The sequence below is a fragment of the Cyclopterus lumpus genome, chromosome 4, assembly GCF_009769545.1.
Source record: "Cyclopterus lumpus isolate fCycLum1 chromosome 4, fCycLum1.pri, whole genome shotgun sequence".
NCBI lineage: Eukaryota > Metazoa > Chordata > Actinopteri > Perciformes > Cyclopteridae > Cyclopterus > Cyclopterus lumpus.
This window is the reverse complement of record NC_046969.1, coordinates 26,323,859-26,349,256: the sequence shown is the minus strand read 5'-3', so window position 1 is coordinate 26,349,256 and position 25,398 is coordinate 26,323,859. Positions and strand designations below refer to the sequence as shown.

The window sequence follows — 25,398 nt, the reverse complement described above, 5'->3', positions numbered from 1 at the left end:
GAGTCTCACATCCCAGCTGACTCCTGCTGGGCTTTCTCTGGTCCTTTGAAGTGCTGACACACACACACACATACCCACACACACACACACACACACACACACATACCCACACACACATACCCACACACACACACACACACACACACACACACACACACACACCCATACCCTCCAGGTACAGCTGGTCTCGTCGTCTCACAAATGAAAAGGTGTGACCTTTGACCTCCTGCCTTTGTTCACTGCACTCCCGTCGCGTCTCGAGAAAAAAGTAAGAGCTCCTGGTTTTAAAGGAAGGAGTAAACCAGGAGGAGGAGGAGGAGGAGAAGGAAGAGGTGGAGGAGGAGGAGGAAGAGGTGTAAGAGGAGGAGGAAGAAGAAGAGGAGGAAGACGAGGTGGAGGAAGAGGAGGAGGAGGAAGAGAAGGAAGAGAAGGTGGAGGAAGAGGAGGAAGAGAAGGAGGAGGAGGAGGAGAAGAGGAGGAGGAAGAGGAGGAAGAGAAGGAGGAGGAGGTGGAGGAGTAGGAAGAGGAGGAGAAGGAGGAGAAAGAGGAGGAGAAAGAGGAGGAAGAGGAGGAGAAAGAGGAGGAGCACAGATCATGTGAGCGGCTTCTGCTCCATCAGTTTACGGGAATATGTCGGCTTTCAAAAAAAAGAAGAAAAGAAAAGAAAGGTGAGACTAAAGTGTCCAGACACGAAGAGAGAAGTTATGTTTCCATGGCGACAAGAAGCCAAGAAGAAGAAGAAGGAGGAGAAGGAGGAGGAGAAGGAGAAGGAGAAGAACTGAGTTAAAGGAGACTTTGGACCACAGAACTCAGATAAACAACCGCCCCTGAACGCCACCAAAGAGCATCTTGTTGTTGTTATTGTTGTTGTTGTGATTAAGCGTCCGACAACGTGTTTGTTATTGTGGCGTGTTGCCGGGAGACTGAGGACACACAAAACATCTGATACATCTGAGAACTGAAACAGGCCAGAAGAGACGAAGACGCAGTAACTGATCTGGAGTCTGTGTGTGTGTGTGTGTGTGTGTGTGTGTGTGACTGTTCCAGATGCAGAGAGAACGTCATGTGATCACGTGACCATGTGACCACGAGCAGCAGAAGACATGAAGAAGAAACATATTGTTATGATTTAATAGTGTTGATGATTAATAGATGAATCTCCAGAGGAAGAGAGAGACCCGTCTCCTCCTGTCAATCATCTCCCCCCTAAAGGAAGTGTGTGTGTGTGTGTGTGTGTGTGTGTGCGTGTGTGTGTGTGTGTGTGTCTGTGGTAAAAGATACGTTATCACGGTGGAAACTCTTCAGGATATTTCCCGTTGTTTCTACGCCGTCGTGTGGTCACAAAGAACCAAAGAGAACGTTTTCATGAAGAGTCGAGCCGTGATATTAATAACCAGCGCGTTAGGCTCCGCCCCCTAAAAGAACTATGGAAACTAACTGGAGGAGGAGGAGGAGGAAGAAGAGGAAGAGGAGGAAGAGTAGGAGGAAGAAGAAGAGGAAGAGGAAGAAGAGGAAGAGGAGGAAGAGGAGGAGGAAGAAGAGGAAGAGGAGGAAGAAGTAAGAAGAGGAAGAAGAGGAGGAAGAAGAGCAAGAGGAGAAGGAAGAGGAGAAGAAGAGGAGGAAGAAGAGGAAGAGGAGGGAGAAGAGGAAGAGGAGGAAGAGAAGGAGGAGAAGAAGAGGAAGAGGAGGAAGAAGTAAGAAGAGGAGGAGGAAGAAGATGAAGAGGAGGAGGAAGAGGAAGAGGAGGAAGAAGATGAAGAGGAGGAGGAAGAGGATGAGGAGGAAGAAAAGGAAGTGGAGAAGAAGAGGAGGAAGAAGAGGAGGAGGAAGAGTAAGAGGAGGAGGAGGAAGAGGAGGATCTCCTCTGCAGCTGAACAAACAAACATCTAGAGACACGTGTGTGTGTGTCTCAACCTTCTGACCTTCAGCACTGATAACACAGTTTATTATCATAGAAAAAACTATATATGTGTTTGCCAATAAGAGAATATATATATATATATATATATATATATATATATATATATATATATATGGCTAAATTCCATAAAACATGCATTTAGTTGAGGGACTATTTCCTGCAGCGGATGGATCAGTATTAGTGTGAGTAAATGTATTGCCTCTGACAAGGATATACTGTATGTGTTAATGCTTAAAATCATTATTGTTTAATTCAACCGAATGTTTATGTTGATTTTCTGATGATTTGTTGTTTAAAAATAAAACATAAAGTGGGAGATTGTTTTCCAGGAACCGGGTCTGCACTCAACCGACGGGCGTCCCCTCGGCTGCCTGTCCTGAACCTCCGGCTGCGAGCGGATCGAGTTTCCAGAGGGGGGGGGGGGGGGGGGGGGTGTTGCCTTTAAAACGCTCTGATCACGGTTCAATTTCTAGTCCTTTATTCTCAGGTTGAGAACCATAAGCAGAACGATCTTTAAAGCAGAGGCCGTGACATGAGAGGGGCGGAGCTAAGAACCACCGGGAGCTGAGGATGAGATCTTTAGTTTGACCATAATTTACTAAATAAACATCATTCTGTATTGAAGAAGACTTGAAACTAGAGATTGAGACCAAAAACTAATGTTTACAATGTTTACTGAGGGAATAAATCAAGAGAAGTAGAGTCATTTATATAGACTTCTATACAACCAGAGGAGTCGCCCCCTGGTGGTCAGGAGAGAGAATGCAGCTTTAACACATGAAGCATAGACTTCTATACAACCAGAGGAGTCACCCCCTGGTGGTCACTAGAGAGAATGCAGCTTTAACATATGAAGCATAGACTTCTATACAACCAGAGGAGTCGCCTGGTTGGACTCGGCTCTCCTCGGTGACGCTTCACTGCTGTGATCTCACTGCAGGAATCTGCGGTCGGACTTGGCGCGGAGCTCTGCCCAGTCGGCATTTAAATCCCGAGCCAAGGAATCCATTAAAAACACTGTGTGTGTGTGTGTGTGTGTGTGTGTGCGTACGGCCGTGAGATAATGTGTGAACTCTACGCGGCGCAACACATATTAAGTAGAAGTCCGACAAGCGTGGCGACTTTCTCTGAGGGGGAAACCAGATGACGCTTCAGAAGTTGGAGAAAGTAATGAAGAAATTCCTCTCCTCCGTTTGTAGATGCCCTCCTCCCCCTTTTCTTTCTCTTTTACTGGCCTCCTGTGCCTCGTTGATCTTGATGTTATGGGCAGGGCCGTATTCCTGAGAGTCCTCCAAGCCTCAGCTCATACGTGAAGGAGCCAAGTGTTATCTATATAAGGTAAAGGAAACAAGCCTTCATAGTGGGGGGGGGGGGGGTTGGGCAGATAAAAGAAACACGAGTCCTTTTGATGTGCAGGAACGATCTCTATAAACTCCTCTGATACACAGATAGTCAGGTTGAGTGGATAATCAGATCTGGTTCAGCAAATAAGCATCAACCCTCCTCTCTCCATTGACCACCAGGGGGCGACTCCTCTGGTTGTATAGAAGTCCATGCTTCATGTGTTAAAGCTGCATTCTCTCTCCTGACCACCAGGGGGCGACTCCTCTGGTTGTATAGAAGTCTATGCTTCATGTGTTAAAGCTGCATTCTCTCTCCTGACCACATGGGGGCGACTCCTCTGGTTGTATAGAAGTCTATGCTTCATGTGTTAAAGCTGCATTCTCTCTCCTGACCACCAGGGGGCGACTCCTCTGGTTGTATAGAAGTCTATGCTTCATGTGTTAAAGCTGCATTCTCTCTCCTGACCACCAGGGGGCGACTCCTCTGGTTGTATAGAAGTCTATGCTTCATGTGTTAAAGCTGCATTCTCTCTCCTGACCACCAGGGGGCGACTCCTCTGGTTGTATAGAAGTCTATGCTTCATGTGTTAAAGCTGCATTCTCTCTCCTGACCACCAGGGGGCGACTCCTCTGGTTGTATAGAAGTCTATATAAATGACTCTACTTCTCTTGATGTATTCCCTCAGTAAACATTGTAAACATTAGTTTTTGGTCTCAATCTCTAGTTTCAAGTCTTCTTCAATACAGCGTGATGTTCATTTAGTAAATTATGGTCATTTAGAGTCAAACAGACCATAAAGCAGGGGATGCTTTAGGGGCGGGGCTACCAGGTGATTGACAGGTCTTACAACTTTCACCCTTTCAGTGTTTTTTCACGTCATGAAAGTTAACTGTAACAGTTCTTGGGGTTTTAAATTGTTCATAAGAGTGACACAAAGCCGCGGTGATGCCTTTGAGGTCGTAGTAAGTTTCCCTCTCCACCTGTAGCTCCTGCTCTCGTCACTAAAGACACGTTTCAGGGTATTTCCTCCACAGCTCTCGCGTTTCAAAGACACAGCCAGCTTCCCAGAAACTTCCTCTGAAGTGGACTCCCCCCCCCCCCCCCCCCCCCCCACCACCATCCCCCCACAGACTGCTCCCACGTTATGTAACCGAAGGTAAAACCACAGGACAGAACAACACCCCCCCCCTCGACGGCTTATTGATTGTTCCATTGCATTTAAAATAATAAAATACAAATAAGTCCCACTTCACTGAGAGAGGAGGATGGTTTTGATTGGTTATATAAATATTTATTCATGTTTTTAAAAAAAAAGTGAGGCTGCACATTCTCAGCCGTGTGACGCTATTGGCCGGGAGTGCGTGGCCTGTCAGCCAATGGCGTCGCTCTGCATTGTTACAGTGTGTGTGTGTGTGTGTGTGTGTTCGGTCATCCTCGTCCCTCTGCCGCGTGTGTGTGTGTGTGTGTGCGTGTGTGTGTGTCTTTATGGGGGTTTGACCTCCATACCGAAGCCAACCAAGCAAGATGATTTCATTGTCTCCTCCGATTGTTTCCTCGTTTCCCGTCATATTTACTTAAATAAAGATATTAAATAAACATTCTAAATATATTTATTCTCTTTACTCGCACGCAGAACAAATAAAAACAGAATCAGCACTTAAAGAAAAGTTTTTGTTGTTTGCTCTTATTCTGAAAACACGTGTGTGTGTGTGTGTGTGTGTGTGTGTGCAGTCATCACTGCAGCACAAACCCCAGTAACACACCAGCAGCTCAACCTGCCCGGCAACACACACACACACGCACGCACGCACACACACACACACACACACACACACACACTCCAGATTATCACACGGATCCTAACCCGGAGATTCCTTCTCTCCTCCTTTAACTTGTGAGAGAGAGAGAGAGAGCGAGAGACATAGAGAAAGAGACATAGAGAGATAGAGACACAGAGAGAGAGAGAGAGAGAGAGAGAGAGACATAGAGAGATAGAGACACATAGAGCGAGAGACATAGAGAAAGAGACATAGAGAGATAGAGACACAGAGAGAGAGAGAGAGAGAGAGAGACATAGAGAGATAGAGAGAGACATAGAGAGATAGAGAGAGAGAGACATAGAGAGAGAGACATAGAGAGAGAGAGAGAGAGAGAGAGACATAGAGAGAGAGAGAGAGAGAGAAAGTAGCAGCCAATCTGGGTACAATTACTCCTCCTTCTTCTTTCTTTCTTCTTCTGTGTTTTAAACATTTGAATCCAGAGTGACCTTCAAGCTCAGTGATCACAACCGTCTGCTGACGTCAAAGTGTTGGAAGAAAAGAAACTTAAAGAAAGTAAAGAAACTTAAAGAAAGTTAAAGAAAGTAAAGAAACTTAAAGAAAGTTAAAGAAAGTAAAGAAACTTAAAGAAAGTAAGGAAAGTAAAGAAACTTAAAGAAAGTTAAAGAAAGTAAAGAAACTTAAAGAAAGTAAGGAAAGTAAAGAAACTTAAAGAAAGTTAAAGAAAGTAAAGAAACTTAAAGAAAGTAAGGAAAGTAAAGAAACTTAAATAAAGTAAGGAAAGTAAAGAAACTTAAAGAAAGTTAAAGAAAGTAAAGAAACTTAAAGAAAGTTAAAGAAAGTAAAGAAACTTAAAGAAAGTAAGGAAAGTAAAGAAACTTAAAGAAAGTTAAAGAAAGTAAAGAAACTTAAAGAAAGTAAGGAAAGTAAAGAAACTTAAAGAAAGTTAAAGAAAGTAAAGAAACTTAAAGAAAGTAAGGAAAGTAAAGAAAGTAAAGAAACTTAAATAAAGTAAGGAAAGTAAAGAAAGTAAAGAAACTTAAAGAAAGTAAAGAAAGTAATGAAACTTAAAGAAAGTAAGGAAACTTAAAGAAAGTAAAGAAAGTAAAGAAACTTAAAGAAAGTAAAGAAACTTAAAGTAAAGAAACTTAACAAACTTAAAGAAAGTAAAGAAACTTAAAGAAAGTAAAGAAACTTAAAGAAACTTAAAGAAAGTAAAGAAACTTAAAGAAAGTAAAGAAACTAGGGCCTCATGTGGAGGACCACGTTACAGCTCCTCTGCTCCTCGTCCTCTAAATGAAACGCTCTGAGCCTCTTGAGACGAGAACATCCAGGAAACAAGAGCTTCAAGGTGCACTCTTTGAGGCCGGGTGATAAACAACAACAACAACATGCAAAATACTGCAAATAAAAATAGATGTGAGTATGCAACTCTTCTTATTATTAGTATTATATTTATATTTATTCAGGCAGAGGACCGACTAGCAGGATGTTTGATTGTCTCTGGCTTTTATTGTGAAAGATAGGAAAGGAGGACGTGGATCCTAAAGGCTGCGTTGTCGTTGTTGTTGTTGTTGTCGTACGCTGTCGTGGACGCTTTGAACACGACCGTTCCTCACAACGTGATTGAACGATGCCTTCATCCAAGGTTTAGCACTTTTTAATATAAGTATTCATGATAAAAACCACCAGTTAATAAATATAAATATTGCTAGTCAGGTGTTCCTTCACTCTGGAGCTGCAGGTAGAAGGAGTCCAGAAGGAGGACCTCCTGAACCACATGGAGGGTAAAGAGGTCCTTTCTCCACATGACCCCCCCCCTTCTCTCTCTTCTGAGGCTTCTGAACGGGAACGTCGGCTCGTTTGTGCGGTCGGTTCCATCGTCGTCGAGGAACCCGGTTCCTTTTGATGGAACCCAACGGACCGCCAGACGGCTCGGATCCTCAAAAACACAATAAACACTACCGGGCAAAGATCTCCTCCTCCTCCTCCTCTTCTTCTTCCTCCTCCTCCTCCTTCTTGTTCCTCCTCCTCCTATTCCTTCTCCTCCTCCTCCTCGTGTGGTCAGGAAGGAGAGCGAGCATCAGGAATGTGAGCAGAGAGCCAACGATGCTTTTAGAGAAGCTCGAGCCACTCGGACTCGTTTGAAGACACAACGCGGTGGAAGAGCGTCTTGAGTCTGCGGGTCGACGTCGGGCGGACCAGAGCCGGGCGTTCGATGCCGACGCCAAGGCGGCTGGTTTTCCTACGACCTCACGGAGCCGCGGTGGACGGACGAAGACGGCACGAAGTGACGACGTCGTCGTGACGATTGGTGACACGTTTCCTGGAAGGAGCTCGGCGACGCCCGCTCGTCGTCGTCGTGACGACAGAGCCGACAACAAATCTGCATCCGTGTGAAGTTATTTCTGCATCTTTTCTTTTACCCGTCCATTGTAATTGAACCCCAGGTGAAGGCGTTTATTCTCCGCCTCCGGATGACGTCGTGAACGCAGATGAGCCGGCGGTTCGATTCCCAGATGAAACCAATGAAGCCCGTTTCCCTCCAGTGGAACTTCTTCTTCTTCTCCTCCGACGGAGCGGTGGAGGTCCAGAGGGAACCGTTTAATAAATGAAGGACGATGTTTACGTTGTGGATTTATTTGCATTTAATCTTCTGTCCGGTTCAAAAGATTTTTAATTTTCCTCGTTCGGGTTCATCCGGCTCTAAAAGTCGATCGAATCGAGGAAAATGTTTCAGAATAAAATACTTTATTTCATAATTATTTGTGTTTTTATGCAAAAACTAAAAAGTCTTTTGCACTTTTTTAGTTTTTCACCGTTAAATTGTGTAAAAAGTAGTTTTTTCTGTGTTATTTCTTACATACATTTACATCAAAAAGCCCAAAATGTATTTTTAACGGTGTTTTTAAATACTAGCGACCATCTCCGAGTACAGTTTGTTCATAATTATCTCCTCTAATATTAAAGGGTTAACTGTACGGACACGAGGACGCCAACAAGACATATTTAACTTAAAAGATTCATAAAAGCTGCTCAGCTCAATTAAAATATGTTGAAAGAAAATTATGTTTCACAACTTGTTACAGTAAAATATAAAATAAATAAAATACAGAGTATTTTGAAATGCATCGAAGTACAAACACATTGTTTCCGAGTGCAAGTTGTGTTGTGTGTGAATAAAACATTAAAAGGTGGCTTAGGTCGGTGACCCACAATGCACCAGATGTCACTCTCGCTGGTTTGTGATTGAATATTAATTACGGAGACAGATGCTTTGTCTTTGTCACCGGCAGTGACACCGACTTCACAGAAGTGTGTCACCTCGGGGAGCGATTAGGATTAAAGTCTGAGGTCAATAACGCTCGTTTGTGTCTCTTATTGTTTGCCCTCATGTCACATGACAGGTTACGTTCCTCGTTGTCCTGCATCTAAATTAATACGCACAAAAATGAAAAACAATGACAAAATAATACAAATAATTAAAAAAATTATATTTGAATGTTATTTTTAAATATATTTTAATTTAAAAATATATATATTTTTATAGATAGATTAAAAAAAATTGATATTTTTATATAAAAATGAAATGAAAGCGATAGTTCCGATAAGTATCAGAAAAGACAGAAAAGTTCATTCATGCTACACAAGCTAGCCGGTTCGCACTGAGCATGTGCAGCTCTCAGAGACGAGAAAGAAGCAAAGATGAAATAATCTGGCGTTGGTCGTCGATCGGTAATCAAGGCTGCTGCTCGTCTTGTGACTGATGAGAGCCAGTAGTGTGTGTGTGTGTGTGTGTGTGTGTTTGTTTACCGGGGGAAACGAGGTCTCTGCTCGGCGCGAAAACCGTCGCGTTCGAGGTGCGAAAAGCGACAGTAAACACGAGTGAAATGAAAGGGAGAGACGCCTTTCACGGCTCTGTGACCTCGCAGGAGAGCAACGGGGTCACATCTGGTCCCCCCACCCCCCCTCTTTCACCCCGAGGGCTCGGGGAACGCCAGAACCGTAAAGGTTATCCCTGGACCGGCGTGACGGGAACACGTCTGCAGAGGTTACAGAGAACATGTTAACAAATGAAAACGCTCTCAGGAGGAAGAGGCCCCGTCGTCATGGAGATACATAAAACACCAGCACCCAGGGGAGCCAGGGAGGTTATTCACTGCACCTTTAAATGAGACTCTGAAAACGTCCTCACAGTCAAGTTGGATGTGAGATGCCCCGTCTGACCCCTGACCTCCGTGGCGTCATAGAGACGCTCTTCTGAAGGTGAGAAGTGTCTTTGTGTCAGAGCAACGCGGCAACTCACTCAACGAGCAACGAGCAACAGATCGTCACCGGCAACCTGTTGAATTCATCGCGATGAGCACGTTTCCTGCACGCAGACGTCAACTGATGTCAACAGACTCAAACAGACATCAACAGACATCAACAGACATCAACAGACTCAAACAGACATCAACATACGTCAACACTCAAACAGACAACAGACTCAAACAGACATCAACATACGTCAACACTCAAACAGACAACAGACTCAAACAGACATCAACATACGTCAACACTCAAACAGACGTCAACAGACTCAAACAGACATCAACAGACGTCAATAGACATCAACAGACTCAAACAGACATCAACAGACTCAAACAGACAACAGACATCAACATACGTCAACACTCAAACAGACATCAACAGATGTCAATAGACATCAACAGACTCAAACAGACATCAACAGACTCAAACAGACATCAACAGATGTCAATAGACATCAACAGACTCAAACAGACATCAACAGACAACAGACTCAAACAGACATCAACAGACAACAACAGACATCAACAGACTCAAACAGACAACAGACTCAAACAGACATCAACAGACATCAACATACGTCAACACTCAAACAGACATCAACAGACGTCAACAGACTCAAACAGACAACAGACATCAACAGACATCAACATACGTCAACACTCAAACAGACATCAACAGATGTCAACAGACTCAAACAGACATCAACAGACTCAAATAGACATCAACAGACTCAAACAGACATCAACAGACATCAACAGACGTCAGAAGTTGCGAGTCAATAAAAGGAGGAATAGAAGCTCGATGGAGCTGAAAAACACACCGATTTATATTTAGTGATAAAACATAAAGTGAATGAGGAGATAAAAGCTGCCGGGACCGAGACGGCAACGTTACGTTGACATCAAGTCAGCATCAACAATACGTCACAGCAATTTTACGTCACGTCAACTTTATGTCATGTCAACTTTATGTCAACTTTACGCCATGTACACAACACGTCATGTCAACTTTGCGTCAACATCAATATTCAACACATATTTTACTAATATTAAAATCTGCATGACATCAGATGATAACACATTGATAAAGAGGATAACAGTTTTAATAGCAGGAAGTCGTATCGAAGTAAAGATGATTTATGGACCTTCTGTTTAGCCGCATATCGTCTAAATAGACTTGAAGGGTAAATAAAGCCGTCTGTGCCGACAGCTGCAGAGACTTCCCGAGAGCCGGAGACGGGCAACGACTCATCGAAGCGTTTGATGAGCAGAGACGGAGCGCTCAATGGGTTCATCCACGGTGGGATTCGAACCCCCGACCCCCGGGGTCAGCGCCGCCGCCGCCGAGCAACAAAAGGGCCCGCGCCCCCCGAGCGTATACATTTCACAGATGGGAGAGCGAGGAAGCAGCTGTCGCCGCGGCGACCTCGTCACAGAAGAAGCTTTGACTTCTGTCTGCGCTTCATTTGAAGCTTTGTTGTCTGCAGCAGAGCTGAAGCTCTGAGAAGAAGACAGAAGAGGCTCCAGTCAGGAGTATCTATGTTTCCTTCATAACTCGTCTTCTTTCACACTCGAGGAAGGAAAACATTTATTTGTGTCTGTATTTATCCTACATTCACCATTACATGACGCCTCATTTGCATATTTACACACAACATCTCGTAAAACTTGTAATACAATAAATAATCTGGTGAAGGTTCATGGTGATACCTTTCCTTTCATAACCGTCTGTTCAGCAGGAAATCTGAGCTGCGTGTGACGCAATCCGATACGATCAAAAGGTTTAAAGTGTCGCTCCAAACATCTCAAAGGAATCGGATCCGACCGTAACTCCGCTCATCGGTTCGTTATTATGAAAATCTTCACTCTCCGAGTCCAGGATACGATAACTTGAGATCTGTGGCCTTCACACGAGGCCATGAATCAAAAAGGTGCCCCACGGATCAGGAGCGTGAAGGTGGATCACTCCTCCTCACTGGATACCTTCATCCTGGATCACGTTTCTCAGGTATTCTGGGGTCAGAGGTCATTAAAACAAGTCTGTGGGAAGAAGATGAAGAACTCTCAGCGAGTGTTCTCCACGACCACAACGGAGAGGTCCATCTTCTCCTGCTCGGCAGCTTTCACTCTGTGCCAGCGCAGTCAAACAGGAAGTGTATTTTCAAAAGAAAAGTCCTTTCTGAAAACAACATATCAATGAAAAGGTTAAAGAAAAGTTTAGTCAGCGTCACGCCAACTTTACTTTACGTCAATTTACATCAACTTAACGTTATGCCAACTTTACTTTACGTCAACTTAACGTTACACCAACTTTACTTTATGTCGACTTTATGTCAACTTAACGTCACGCCAACTTTACTTTACGTCGACTTTACGTCAACTTAACGTTACATCAACTTTACTTTACGCCAACTTTAAATCAACTTAACGTCAACTTTACATTACATCAACTTTAATTTACGTCAACTTTACTTTACATTACGTCAACTTTACTTTACATCAACTTTACGCCAACTTTACATTACATCAAATTTTAAGTCACGGCACATCACAACAACTTTACATTACATCAACTTTACATTACATCAACTTAACGTTACGCCCACTTTACGGCGTCTTTACGGGGTGTGGCAATGTGAAGAAGAACCAACATGCTAACATTTGCTCTGTGAACGATCACGTTTTATTCAACGCTCTCGTCTTCTTGAGCCTCACAAAAAGAAAACAAAGCCTCTATAAAAAAGACACAACAAAAGGACGCTGAAGGACAAACGGCCTCCGAACACGAGAAGCTTCCAGAGCTGCAACACGACATAACTCCGCCTCTCTATTCTTACACCAGAAACTGTACGAGCAGTTCTTTAAACACACAAAAACAGTTTTTATGACGTTGCGTATTCAAACTCTTCCTCTGTTGGTACAGTGGAAAGACCAACAGAGACGCTGATGAGTTTCATTTTGTTTCTGTCCAGTTTGAAAGAAGTTGGCTTTACGGAGTCTGGTGTCTCTGAGGGGAGCGAATGAGGTCTGTTTCTTCTCAAGGGTTATGTAGTCCTAATTTAAAACATATAAAAAACAACAAGGAGGTGTGTTTTACAATAATAAGAGAGGTGAAATGACCTTTCTGTCAACGGAGTCCGGTGGCTCTTTCTTTTCATATATAACTCAGAGATTAACAAAGATGCTTTAGATGTGTTTGTTTATGTCTGGTGGGTTTCACGTTAATAAATTACAATTATTGCCCAGCACCCCTGTTTATGATTTATTGATTATATAATCACATCACCGTGTCCAACATCCTTGATGTGGATAAAACAGTGGTTGTGATGCAAAAATCAGGGCACTGTCCCCCCCCCCCCCCGTCCTTAAAAACCAAGAGATCAGACACCCGTAATCTCCATTGTCTCGTCCTCGGTAGACCACGGGGTCCTAACCGTGGCCCACTTTACCGAGCGGGGCCATCTGCAGAGTCCCAGATGGCCCCGGCGACGCCCCACATGAACCGGACGCGAGCTCGGCTTTTTACCGGAGACCAGGAATCCAAAACAGACGAGCTCAAAGAAAAGCTGAGAAACGGTCGCTGCTTCAGATAAGCCGTCGTAATCTGCCTCGGTATGCGGTTTATTATGTTTCCAGGTCCAGAACAACACAGCAGCTACCCCCCCCCCCCCCCCCCCCCCCCCCCCCCCCCCCCCCTGCACCTTCATCCTGGCCTCTCTGTCGACTACCTGCATGTGCTTTTGATTTCATTGTGTTATTCTGATCCGTCAGAATAAAGCAGTCTTTGATCCGCCTCGAAAGGCCCTTTCAAAATAAAACACACCAAACTAAAAACATCTTCTTCTTCTTCAACTGAACAACGAGCTGAATGAATAAAGACATCATGGAGGAGATAAACGAGGCGTTCAGTGTTCAGTTCAAACAAACACGAGGGGCCATAAAAGAACGAAATGAGACTTTGAGGACGTTCAAATCAATGGCCGCCGCGTTGCCGGGGTAACTATGCAAACACCGGGTGAACGGAGACACTTCCTAACGATTCACAGGAGTCCCGTGACCCTGATCGCTGCGCACCGATTGGCCCCTTCCCCCCCTCCGCGACCTTGACCCCGCCGCGGAGGTGAGAGGACGGCGAGTGCGAGCTTTGTGTTCCCTCAATGGAGGAGGTAATGAGTCACACAATAAAAAAAACTTCCCAGCAGCCGGCCAGCTGGCACGAAGCTCTCCGGCACAAAAGAGATCCGAGTGGCTGGAACGGACCGGCGCCGGGCGCTCAAAGGCCCGCTTTGCAGTTTTATTTGCACTTCGTGTGCTTCTCCGGTTTCCAGAGCGGTCGTCTGGGGGGCCGGGCGAGACTTTTGATGGAGCCGGTTCTGTTCAAGACTGGGATGCTAATGGTCACGTTGGGAGGTGGTCCGGCTTCGGGCCCGGTCTCGTCCGGCTGCACAGAAGATACAGTTTCAGAACAACATCTTTATCATGAAGACACATTCAGGACCGCGTGGTCACACTCGAGCAACTCTTCCTGCAGGAGCTCCAACAGACGGGTCTGATCAGCTGGTACCGCCCCCCCCCCCCCTCATTAGTTCTGTTCAACAGCCTTTCCCATGAACTAAATCTATTTCCAGGAGCACGTCTCTAGACGAACCGGTGACGTACGAGCCGACGCAGACTGAAACAGAAACGAGACGTGAAAACAAAAAGGCCGACGCGACCTTTGGCCTCGTTGTTACGCAACCAGAGGATTGTTCATATCTGTGCTTCCTTTCAGACATGATTGTTAAGTTTCCAGGTAACTCCGTAGTGATTCATGGAACACTGTCTGGCTGGAAATGAAGCGTGACGTCGCTCTGTGACTGGCGGATATCAAACTGGGTTTAGTTCCCAGTCCGTCCGTCCCCAGTGAGCCCAGTAAACCGAGCGTGGACTCACTGGAGTCAAGTTCATGGCCTGGCCTCCAGGTCACGACTCCCCGTGAGAATCCATTCCTCTGAAACGCGTGGGAGAGGTTGAGGAGGAGATCATGTTTTTCATCAGATTGGTGCTACATGACCAGAGGAAAAGAGGTGGTGGACCTACAACGACCAGAATGCACTGGGGCCGTTGTGCCCTTCTCCAAATCAATATTGATTTGTGATCACTTCCTGTTTAATTAAAAGTGTAACAGAGAGAGAGAGAGAGACATAGAAGCTCAGAGGCAGAAGAGAAGAACAAAGTACTTGATCTTGTTTGTTTGATCTTGTTTGTTTGCTCTGATGCTAAGCTATGTCTTTATGCTAAGCTAACGTATTCCGACCTCGCTCTCAAAAGCTTCCCCCAAGCTTTTCCTTCAAAATAAAGGTTTCAGCTTTAGTGTGCGAGCTCGGAGAGAGAACCGTCTTCACAGCTTCAGGTGTTTCCTTTTCTTCTTTCTGCTGTTTGTGTGGGTCGGACGAAAAGAGGCCGAACCAGTCTGACCCAGGTGAGCTCACATTCCAGTAGATCCCAGTGTCCAAACACCTGCACGGAAAGAAAAGACTACAAGTTCACGTTTCCTTCCTGTTTGAAGTGCTTCGCCCCTCAGGGAGTCTCACCGTCAACGGGGACTTTATTACGGGAGGATTTACTACTGCTGATCTTTTATCTCTCCAGATAGACTTCATAAGTGCAATAACAAATGTAATAAATGACTTCATAAGAATTGCACTGATCTTCTCTTCCTGTAACAATCCCGAGATGCGTCTTAACAATTCCTTTCAAACTAATTCCATTGCGTAATACTTAAGTCTGTCTTTGTGAGGGTGTGTGAGGGTGGGGGGGGGGGGGTGTTGTTGAGATCATATCATTTAAAAGACAAGAGTCTGAGTCGGGAGGGGAGATCCACGCAGGTGGCCCTGAGGAGCTTCACTGGCCTCCGAGCCGTCAATGTTTTTTTCTCCGGGTTGCCACGCAGAAGGAATGTGGTGACGAGGTCGTAAAGCTCAACGCTACGGGAACGACGGTCTGACCGGACCGGTGTTTATTTAAATAAGCCTTCAGTCTCAGCTTCAGTATTAACAATAACAGACACATGTGGGTTCAGACAGTCTGAGCAGATGTTGTGGAGAGTATGTCTGCTGGATGAAGAGGTCACACCGACCTTTATTCTGAAAATACACAACAGACTCCTTTGGTTGTATAGAATTCTATGCTTCATGTTAAAGCTGCATTCTCTCTCCTGACCACCAGGGGGCGACTCCTCTGGTTGTATAGAAGTCTATGCTTCATGTGTTAAAGCTGCATTCTCTCTCCTGACCACCAGGGGGCGACTCCTCTGGTTGTATAGAAGTCTATGCTTCATGTGTTAAAGCTGCATTCTCTCTCCTGACCACCAGGGGGCAACTCCTCTGGTTGTATAGAAGTCTATGCTTCATGTGTTAAAGCTGCATTCTCTCTCCTGACCACCAGGGGGCGACTCCTCTGGTTGTATAGAAGTCTATGCTTCATGTGTTAAAGCTGCATTCTCTCTCCTGACCACCAGGGGGAGACTCCTCTGGTTGTATAGAAGTCCATGCTTCATGTGTTAAAGCTGCATTCCTCCTCAGTCCACATTTGGTCACTTCCTGTTCACTGGTTGCAAAAAAATACAAGATGGCGACGACTAAATCGATGAACTCGAGGCTTCATAGCATCAACAAACCACCGGCTGACGTAACCATGACTACGTCCTCTTCTGTTTTTGTGACTCAAAGTAAAAAAGTAACTGCGACTTTCTTGATGTGCAAAAATAATCTTTTAAATCTAACAAAAATGTTGTAATTCACAGCACAACACAAATGAGATCGATCAATTTAGGATTTATTTACTGCTCAACATTTTTTGTCATTGGTTTAGTATTTCTTATACACATATATATATATATTATCCAAGGTTTCCGCCCGACTGTTTCTGCAGCCGGATGAGGAAGTAATAAACCATCCCTGGTTATCGGTTCGCGGCTCAGTGACGACCTCTGTTTGACTTTGAGGGTTTAATCATTGTTAGCGTGTCATGTCACACGGTAGATCTTCTCTAATTGGCTGGTCAAGTCTTTAGAAGCCCATTGAGGAGCAAGATGGAGGGCGGGGTGTTTGCTCTTTTGTGTTTTTGAAGGGGGGGGGGGGCGGAGGGGGTCAGCAGGCTTTTGAGGTCAGGGGGTAAATGACTTGCCCCCCCACATTCTCCACTCCATAAAGAGTAATGACTCCTGGAGAATGTTATTGAATAAAACACCTCAGGCCGAGCTCACCGTGGGCCCGGAAACAACAAACCAGGAGCGTAGCAACAAACCCTCGTGCATGGGTTCCCCTGCAGGAACCTGAAGAAACCCTCGTGCATGGGTTGCCCTGCAGGAACCTGAAGAAACCCTCGTGCATGGGTTCCCCTGCAGGAACCTGAAGAAACCCTTGTGCATGGGTTGCCCTGCAGGAACTCGAAGAAACCCTCGTGCATGGGTTCCCCTGCAGGAACCCGAAGAAACCCTCATGCATGGGTTCCCCTGCAGGAACCCGAAGAAACCCTCATGCATGGATTCCCCTGCAGAAGCGTGAAGAAACCCTCATGCATGGGTTCCCCTGCAGGAACCTGAAGAAACCCTCGTGCATGGGTTCCCCTGCAGGAACCTGAAGAAACCCTTGTGCATGGGTTCCCCTGCAGGAACCTGAAGAAACCCTCGTGCATGGGTTCCCCTGCAGGAACCCAAAGAAACCCTCGTGCATGGGTTCCCCTGCAGGAACCCGAAGAAACCCTCGTGCATGGGTTCCCCTGCAGGAACCTGAAGAAACCCTTGTGCATGGGTTCCCCTGCAGGAACCTGAAGAAACCCTCGTGCATGGGTTCCCCTGCAGGAACCTGAAGAAACCCTCGTGCATGGGTTCCCCTGCAGGAACCCGAAGAAACCCTCGTGCATGGGTTGCCCTGCAGGAACCTGAAGAAACCCTCATGCATGGATTCCCCTGCAGAAGCGTGAAGAAACCCTCGTGCATGGGTTCCCCTGCAGGAACCCGAAGAAACCCTCGTGCATGGGTTCCCCTGCAGGAACCCAAAGAAACCCTCGTGCATGGGTTCCCCTGCAGGAACCCGAAGAATCCCTCAAGCATGGGTTCCCTAAGAACCCAGAGGACCTGCAGAGGGACTTGTAGTTCTCGTGTCGGGTCTCCTTTGATAAACACACAAACCCCTCTCACCTTTCTCATCTCCCCCTAATCACACAAGCCACCGAGGACAACTTAAAGGAGAGGGGGGGGGCTGTGTGTGTGTGTGTGTGTGTGTGGGGGGGGGGGGGGCTGTGTGTGTGTGTGTGTGTGTGGGGGGGGGGGGGGGGGGGGCTGTGGTTTCCTGGTCACCATCTTTCTGGAATGCTTGACTTGACAAGCAGAAAACTACTTCAACGAGCGGGACGCATGCAGAGCTAATGTGTGTGGAGAGTGAGAGTGTGTGTGTGTGTGAGGGGGGAGACAACAACAACAACAACAACAACAGGACGTCACATGAGCTGCTTCCATCTCGAACTGGGCGTGTTTTCTGATAAATAAATGAATAAATCGTTGATATAAAATAACCACGAGAGTTTGAAGATTATTAAGATTCTTCATAAAATGTGAGAAAGTTGTTTCCCGAAAGCCACAAAAATTGTTTTATCCAGTTTAAAGAAACCGTCAAATATTGACTTCTTTCAACCGATTAGTCCAATAATCTAAAACAGATCAGAATATTTACTCATTTCGTTCAGAAATCGCGTGCACAAATAAATCATCTTTTATGAGAGATAAGCGTGCGAGCTTGTTCTGACCAATCACGATGTCTCGATGTCTGATGTCATCGCGATAGAAGATGCCTTATTAGTTATTATGGTATTGAATCATGGCCACCATTGTCTCCGTCTGACTCGACTTCCCCTGAGTGGAGTTGTGTTTGGCCCCGGGCCGATCCCCATAGCGGAGGTCTGGGCCGTCCCCCTGTCTGTCTGGGGGGGCGGGGTGTGGGGGGGCGGGCTGCCTTTGAAACGCGCTCTGTAATTATCCGGGTACGATATCATCGGCAGGTTGTCTGGACCTGCAGAGGTCTGCTCACGGTTCTGGTAATGAAAGAGAGACGAGGAGCAGCAGCTCTTTGAAGGAGCTCCACGCCATGTTCATCCACTCATGTTCATCCGCTCATGTTCATCCGCCCACGTTCATCCGCCCACGTTCATCCGCTCATGTTCATCAGCTCATGTTCATCCGCTCACGTTCATCCGCTCACGTTCATCCACGTCATGTTCATCCGCTCATGTTCATCCGCTCATGTTCATCCGCTCACGTTCATCCACGTCATGTTCATCCGCTCATGTTCATCCGCTCACGTTCATCCGCTCACGTTCATCCGCTCACGTTCATCCGCCCACGTTCATCCGCCCACGTTCATCCGCCCACGTTCATCCGCCCACGTTCATCCGCTCACGTTCATCCGCCCACGTTCATCCGCTCACGTTCATCCGCCCACGTTCATCCGCTCACGTTCATCCGCTCACGTTCATCCGCCCACGTTCATCCGCCCACGTTCATCCGCCCACGTTCATCCGCTCACGTTCATCCGCTCACGTTCATCCGCTCACGTTCATCCGCTCACGTTCATCCGCCCACGTTCATCCGCTCACGTTCATCCGCTCACGTTCATCCGCCCACGTTCATCCGCTCACGTTCATCAGCTCATGTTCATCCACGTCATGTTCATCCGCTCATGTTCATCCGCTCATGTTCATCCGCTCATGTTCATCAGCTCATGTTCATCCGCTCATGTTCATCAGCTCATGTTCATCCGCTCATGTTCATCAGCTCATGTTCATCAGCTCATGTTCATCCGCTCATGTTCATCCGCTCATGTTCATCCGCTCATGTTCATCTGCTCATGTTCATCAGCTCATGTTCATCCACGTCATGTTCATCCACGTCATGTTCATCCGCTCATGTTCATCCGCTCATGTTCTTCAGCTCACGTTCATCCGCTCACGTTCATCCGCTCACGTTCATCCGCTCATGTTCATCAGCTCATGTTCATCCACGTCATGTTCATCCGCTCATGTTCTTCCACTCATGTTCATCCACGTCATGTTCATCCGCTCATGTTCTTCAGCTCATGTTCATCCGCTCACGTTCATCCGCTCACGTTCATCCGCTCACGTTCATCCGCTCACGTTCATCCGCTCATGTTCTTCCACTCATGTTCTTCCACTCTTCCTGTTTCTGAAGCAGCTAAAAAATATGTAAATATTTATTAGATGTTTTTTGCTTCTGTCTCACAGCATCGTCTTTAATAATGAACAGAACGATCAAGCTGCTGTTTTATGAGCTTAACATCGTACTTAAAGTAGTACAGTGCTGTCATATTAATATTCTCTCTTCAGTTATTATCGCTCCTGCATGTTTATAAACAGGATAAAAGATGCAGAATGTCGTCATTTTAAATCGTATATTCTGTTTTTAAAAGGTGACGGATGACAAAAAGCCTTTTGGCAAAACTGCTGCATTTAAATTGATTTTGTATTCCTGATAAAAACCTTTTAATTCCTGCATTAGCCAGAGCCGCCGACCGCCATCGACCGACCCCGACCCCTGGGCCATGCAGAGGAGCATAAAGAGGATGAAGACACGTGGAGGACGGACGCCGCTCGAATGCCTCACGAGAGGGAGGAAGGCCTTCACCACGAGAGGGGAGGCAGGTCTTCCTCCACCTTACGAGAGGAAGGAAGGCCGAAGCTGCTCCGGTCGCTCCACCCGCCGCGGGCTTCTTGAGTGTTGCGCAACACGAAGGGTACGAGTTTAAAGCCGATGTGACAGTTACAAATAGACTGGAATATTAAAGTCAGTCAGGCGGCTGGTTAATAACTCATCACTTGGTCATTTCTACCTTAAATGTTTCATCTTAAAAAAATAATATTGATAATATTGATTCTTGGTGAACATTAGTGTGCATTGTTATGTAAATCATGCACACGTCAGTAAATTAAAAGGTTTATGTTCCACAAACAACAACAAAACATTTCTATTTATTACGATAAAGTCTCTCCTGTGAGACGACTGATGCATGATGGGTAAAACCGGAGGAACGGCTCTGAAGCGTCAGAAAGAGGACGGTAGAACATAATATCTGTAGAACGATTCCGACTTATTATTTATATTCTGTTTGAATGTTCAGAGCTCAGAGCAGCTGCTTCCTCGTCTCTGTGGAGACTTTCCTGTGTTTGGATTGAGAGACCGTCTCTGGAGCCTGTTGAAGGAATGTGGTGAACCTCCACCCCCCCACACCACACCACCCCCCCACCCCGGGCCGGTGTAACCTAAGACCCAGCAGAGTGCTCGAACATGGGACGGCACTACGGAGCCCTGATGGTCGTAAACACAGACAGCAATGGGGTGTGTGTGTGTGTGTGTGTCTGTGTGTGTGTGAGACGACACAAGATTTTCCTTTTTTCTCTCAAAACACAATATTTCCACCAAGTTGTTTCCAAAGCTCTGCAAAAAGCTGCATCTCTCCTCCAGCCTTCCAATTGTTGAACAAGCTTTGAAATCCTTTATTTATATATACTGTATATATAATACGGGCCGGCGGCTGTCATCCAGCTGGTGCTGTTGGTAAAGACTTAAAGTGAAAGAGACACTTCACACAACACAAATATCCCACCGACGGCTCGGCAGCAGACAGCCGGGCGGCACGGCGAACCCACCAATGGGGTCCATATCTGATATCGACAATAATCCAAGATGGCTGAATCCAAAGCAGTAGAGACGAATCACAATAAAAGCCCCCCTGCCCCCCTTCTGATAAGCTCTCGGGGCCTTGAACTGCCCCATTTACACCGATTGTTACTCAGATGAGGAGGTTCTGTTGTTGGTAATAGAGTACTCGACACGTAGAAACCGAGTACGTGACACGTAGAAACAGAGTACGTGACACGTAGAAACGGAGTACGTGACACGTAGAAACAGAGTACGCGACACGTAGAAACAGAGTACGCGACACGTAGAAACAGAGTACGCGACACGTAGAAACGGAGTACGTGACACGTAGAAACGGAGTACGCGACACGTAGAAACAAGAGTACGCGACACGTAGAAACAAGAGTACGTGACACGTAGAAACAGAGTACGTGACACGTAGAAACAGACAACGCGACACGTAGAAACAGAGTACGCGACACGTAGAAACAGAGTACGTGACACGTAGAAACAGACAACGTGACACGTAGAAACAAGAGTACGTGACACGTAGAAACAGACAACGCGACACGTAGAAACAGAGTACGTGACACGTAGAAACAGAGTACGTGACACGTAGAAACAAGAGTACGTGACACGTAGAAACAGAGTACGTGACACGTAGAAACAAGAGTACGTGACACGTAGAAACAGAGTACTCGACACGAGGAAACAGAGTACGTGACACGTAGAAACAGAGTACTCGACACGAGGAAACAGAGTACGTGACACGTAGAAACAGAGTACGTGACACGAGGAAACAGAGTACGTGACACGTAGAAACAGAGTACTCGACACGAGGAAACAGAGTACGTGACACGTAGAAACAGACAACGTGACACGTAGAAACAAGAGTACGTGACACGTAGAAACAGAGTACGTGACACGTAGAAACAAGAGTACGTGACACGTAGAAACAGACAACGTGACACGTAGAAACAGAGTACGTGACACGAGGAAACAGAGTACGTGACACGTAGAAACAGAGTACGTGACACGTAAAAACAGACCACGTGACACGTAGAAACAGAGTACGTGACACGTAGAAACAGACAACGTGACACGAGGAAACAGAGTACGTGACACGTAAAAACAGAGTACGTGACACGTAGAAACAGAGTACGTGACACGTAGAAACAGACAACGTGACACGAGGAAACAGAGTACGTGACACGTAGAAACGGAGTACGTGACACGAGGAAACAGACAACGCGACACGTAGAAACAGAGTACGTGACACGTAGAAACAGACAACGTGACACGAGGAAACAGAGTGACACGTAGAAACAGAGTACGTGACACGTAGAAACAGAGTGACACGTAGAAACAAGAGTACGTGACACGTAGAAACAAGAGTACGAGACACGTAGAAACAGAGTACGTGACACGTAGAAACAGACAACGTGACACGAGGAAACAGAGTACGTGACACGTAGAAACGGAGTACGTGACACGAGGAAACAGAGTACGTGACACGTAGAAACAGAGTACGTGACACGAGGAAACAGACAACGCGACACGTAGAAACAGAGTACGTGACACGTAGAAACGGAGTACGTGACACGAGGAAACAGAGTACGTGACACGTAGAAACGGAGTACGTGACACGAGGAAACAGACAACGCGACACGTAGAAACAGAGTGACACGTAGAAACAGAGTACGTGACACGAGGAAACAGACAACGCGACACGTAGAAACAGAGTACGTGACACGTAGAAACAGACAACGTGACACGAGGAAACAGAGTGACACGTAGAAACAGAGTACGTGACACGTAGAAACAGAGTGACACGTAGAAACAAGAGTACGAGACACGTAGAAACAGAGTACGAGACACGTAGAAACAGAGTACTCGACACGTAGAAACAGAGTACGTGGAACCAGAAGTCTCTCATCTGGTTCTGCGTCCCGGCTCTTCGGACTCAAACCAGCAGCACAGGTGTTGAGATGTCCAGCTGCTTCTTTTTATGACCGCGTGAAGAAAGATTCTACAAATCTCGACATAAACAAGAACTCCGAAACGCTCTGCAGACGTCTAGCAGCTTAAACCAGGTTTAAGAGGGGTCAGGTCCTGGTTTTTGATAAATACCTACAGGCGGACTAACCCAGTCCCAGACCACCAGACCAGAGATGGGGGGAGACTCGGGGGTGGGGGGGGCATGCATGGACTTGCTGAACCTCAACTAAAACAGGGTGAATCCACCGGGGTTTGTCCCAGCTAGGGGGGGGATATCTGGGAGGAGGGGGCACACAGGTTCCCTAAGTGCTTCCTGGAGAGTTTAAACATAAATACCCCCTCCTGTCACTCGGGGGGGGGGGCAGGCCACATGCTGTGTTATCAGGGTAATGAATTCTCACCAGTGGGCCAAACAAAGTTCAACATGAGAAGCAACAGAACTTGTGTTTTGATCTATAATCAATATTATATCAGAAACCACGTGAACTATTGATGGAGGTCACAGCGAGAGACACAGGTAATAACGATAATACAATAGTTTTAAATGTTTGTTTAAAAAGAGATGAGTTAACTGGTTATATACTATATTTAAAGATCAGTAAAATAAAAATGGATTACCCCGTCAAAGCAGAAATCCCCACAAAACAATTCTGTGACGAATATTCAGTTTTGGTTCTCACGCTTATTAATTCTGCCATCAAGCTCATTTTTAAAGACTTAACATTATTTAAAGAAAAATAAGAGGAGTATACAATATATTTATATCGTACATTCATACATAATTTTACCTTTTGCAGTAGAAAATACATACTTTGGTTTTCCTGAAGCATGTTAAGCAACGTGTGCCACTACAAACAACAAGCCCGTTAATATCTGCATGTTTTATCTATATTATTATGTACGTATTGTTCTATTTGTGTACTCAATGATGTCATTTAAAAGATAATGCAATTAAAGCCCAACCTGTACTGCCTGTAACTACCGTGTAGACCACGCCCCTCAGCGTGGGAACATATAATAATAATAACGACTTAATGAAAGAGTGAATGTAGTAGTTTAACTTGATGTATAACTTCAGGTAACCCCCCCCCCACTGTAAGACAGAAAGTCCACTCACGCACTGCCTCCTGCTTCGGGTCCAGCTCGGCGCAGCCCTGCTGGACTCCGGTGATCCGGCTCTGCAGCCCGCGGACCCGCAGGCCGGTGGCCGCCAGCTCGTCCTCCAGCTCCTGGAACACGGAGCACGCGTGCTTGGCCAGGTCCGACAGCTGGCGCAGGGTCCGGGACAGAGCCACGTTACTCACGGAGACCAGGTCCTCGACCGGCGGAGCCTCCGGGTCCGCGGGCCGCCGCCTGCAGAGCAGCTGCGGCTCCACGAGCCGTTTGGCGAACGGCATGTCGTCGGTTCAGGACCGGATCGGTTCAGGACCGGAGGGTAAATCCAAAGAAAAGAAAGAAAAAGTGACCCAAAGAGTGAGCGGTTCTGGCCCCTCCTCGGCCCCTGGTCCGGGTCCGCGGGGTTCAGCTGCTGCCGATGCCCCCCATCCTCTCCTGGACTGCTGCGCTCCTGGCCGCTGCGCCGGGTCATCTGCTCCACTGAGGCGGACTGGGGTCTCCACTGGTCCGGCAGCGAGAGGTGGTTTTTAAAAAAGGGACTGCGGGCGGCGGTGAAACCCGGACTGGAGTACCAGGTCTGGCTGGACCAGGACTCCCCGAGCGGCTGAGCGTGTTGGCTTCAGAGTCCACGGAAAGAATGACAATATACTATAAAATACAATAAACTGAACAATCACGTTCAAGTTAAAGTCACGTGGTGGGGAAACGGGAAATACGTCACAGTGTGCAAGGAAGTGAGTTCACTTCAGATCTCTGACTTAAGGAGAGAATAGTATTTAAACAAGTCTTTTAAAGGTACAGTGTGGGGAATTTAAAGGTATAGTGTGTAGCATTTAAAGGTATAGTGTGTAGCATTTAAAGGTACAGTGTGGGGAATTTAAAGGTATAGTGTGTAGCATTTAAAGGTATAGTGTGTAGCATTTAAAGGTATAGTGTGTAGCATTTAAAGGTATAGTGTGGCATTTAAAGGTATAGTGTGTAGCATTTAAAGGTATAGTGTGGCATTTAAAGGTACAGTGTGGGGAATTTAAAGGTATAGTGTGTAGCATTTAAAGGTACAGTGTGGGGAATTTAAAGGTATAGTGTGTAGCATTTAAAGGTATAGTGTGGCATTTAAAGGTACAGTGTGTAGCATTTAAAGGTATAGTGTGTAGCATTTAAAGGTACAGTGTGGGGAATTTAAAGGTATAGTGTGTAGCATTTAAAGGTATAGTGTGGCATTTAAATGTACAGTTT

The 25,398-nt window shown here is 46.1% G+C and overlaps 1 protein-coding gene across 1 annotated transcript in view; it reads right to left on the bottom strand.

Moving 5' to 3' along the window:
* The window catches only part of nhsa (Nance-Horan syndrome a (congenital cataracts and dental anomalies)), a 45,982-nt gene extending 21,340 nt beyond the window's left edge, over nt 1–24,642 (bottom strand). The window contains exon 1 of the mRNA XM_034531509.1: nt 24,164–24,642. Coding sequence (XP_034387400.1) covers nt 24,164–24,443 — 280 coding nt within the window. The 5' untranslated portion in view covers nt 24,444–24,642. The remainder of the gene's footprint in view (nt 1–24,163) is intronic.
* Between the last annotated feature and the right edge of the window lie 756 nt (nt 24,643–25,398).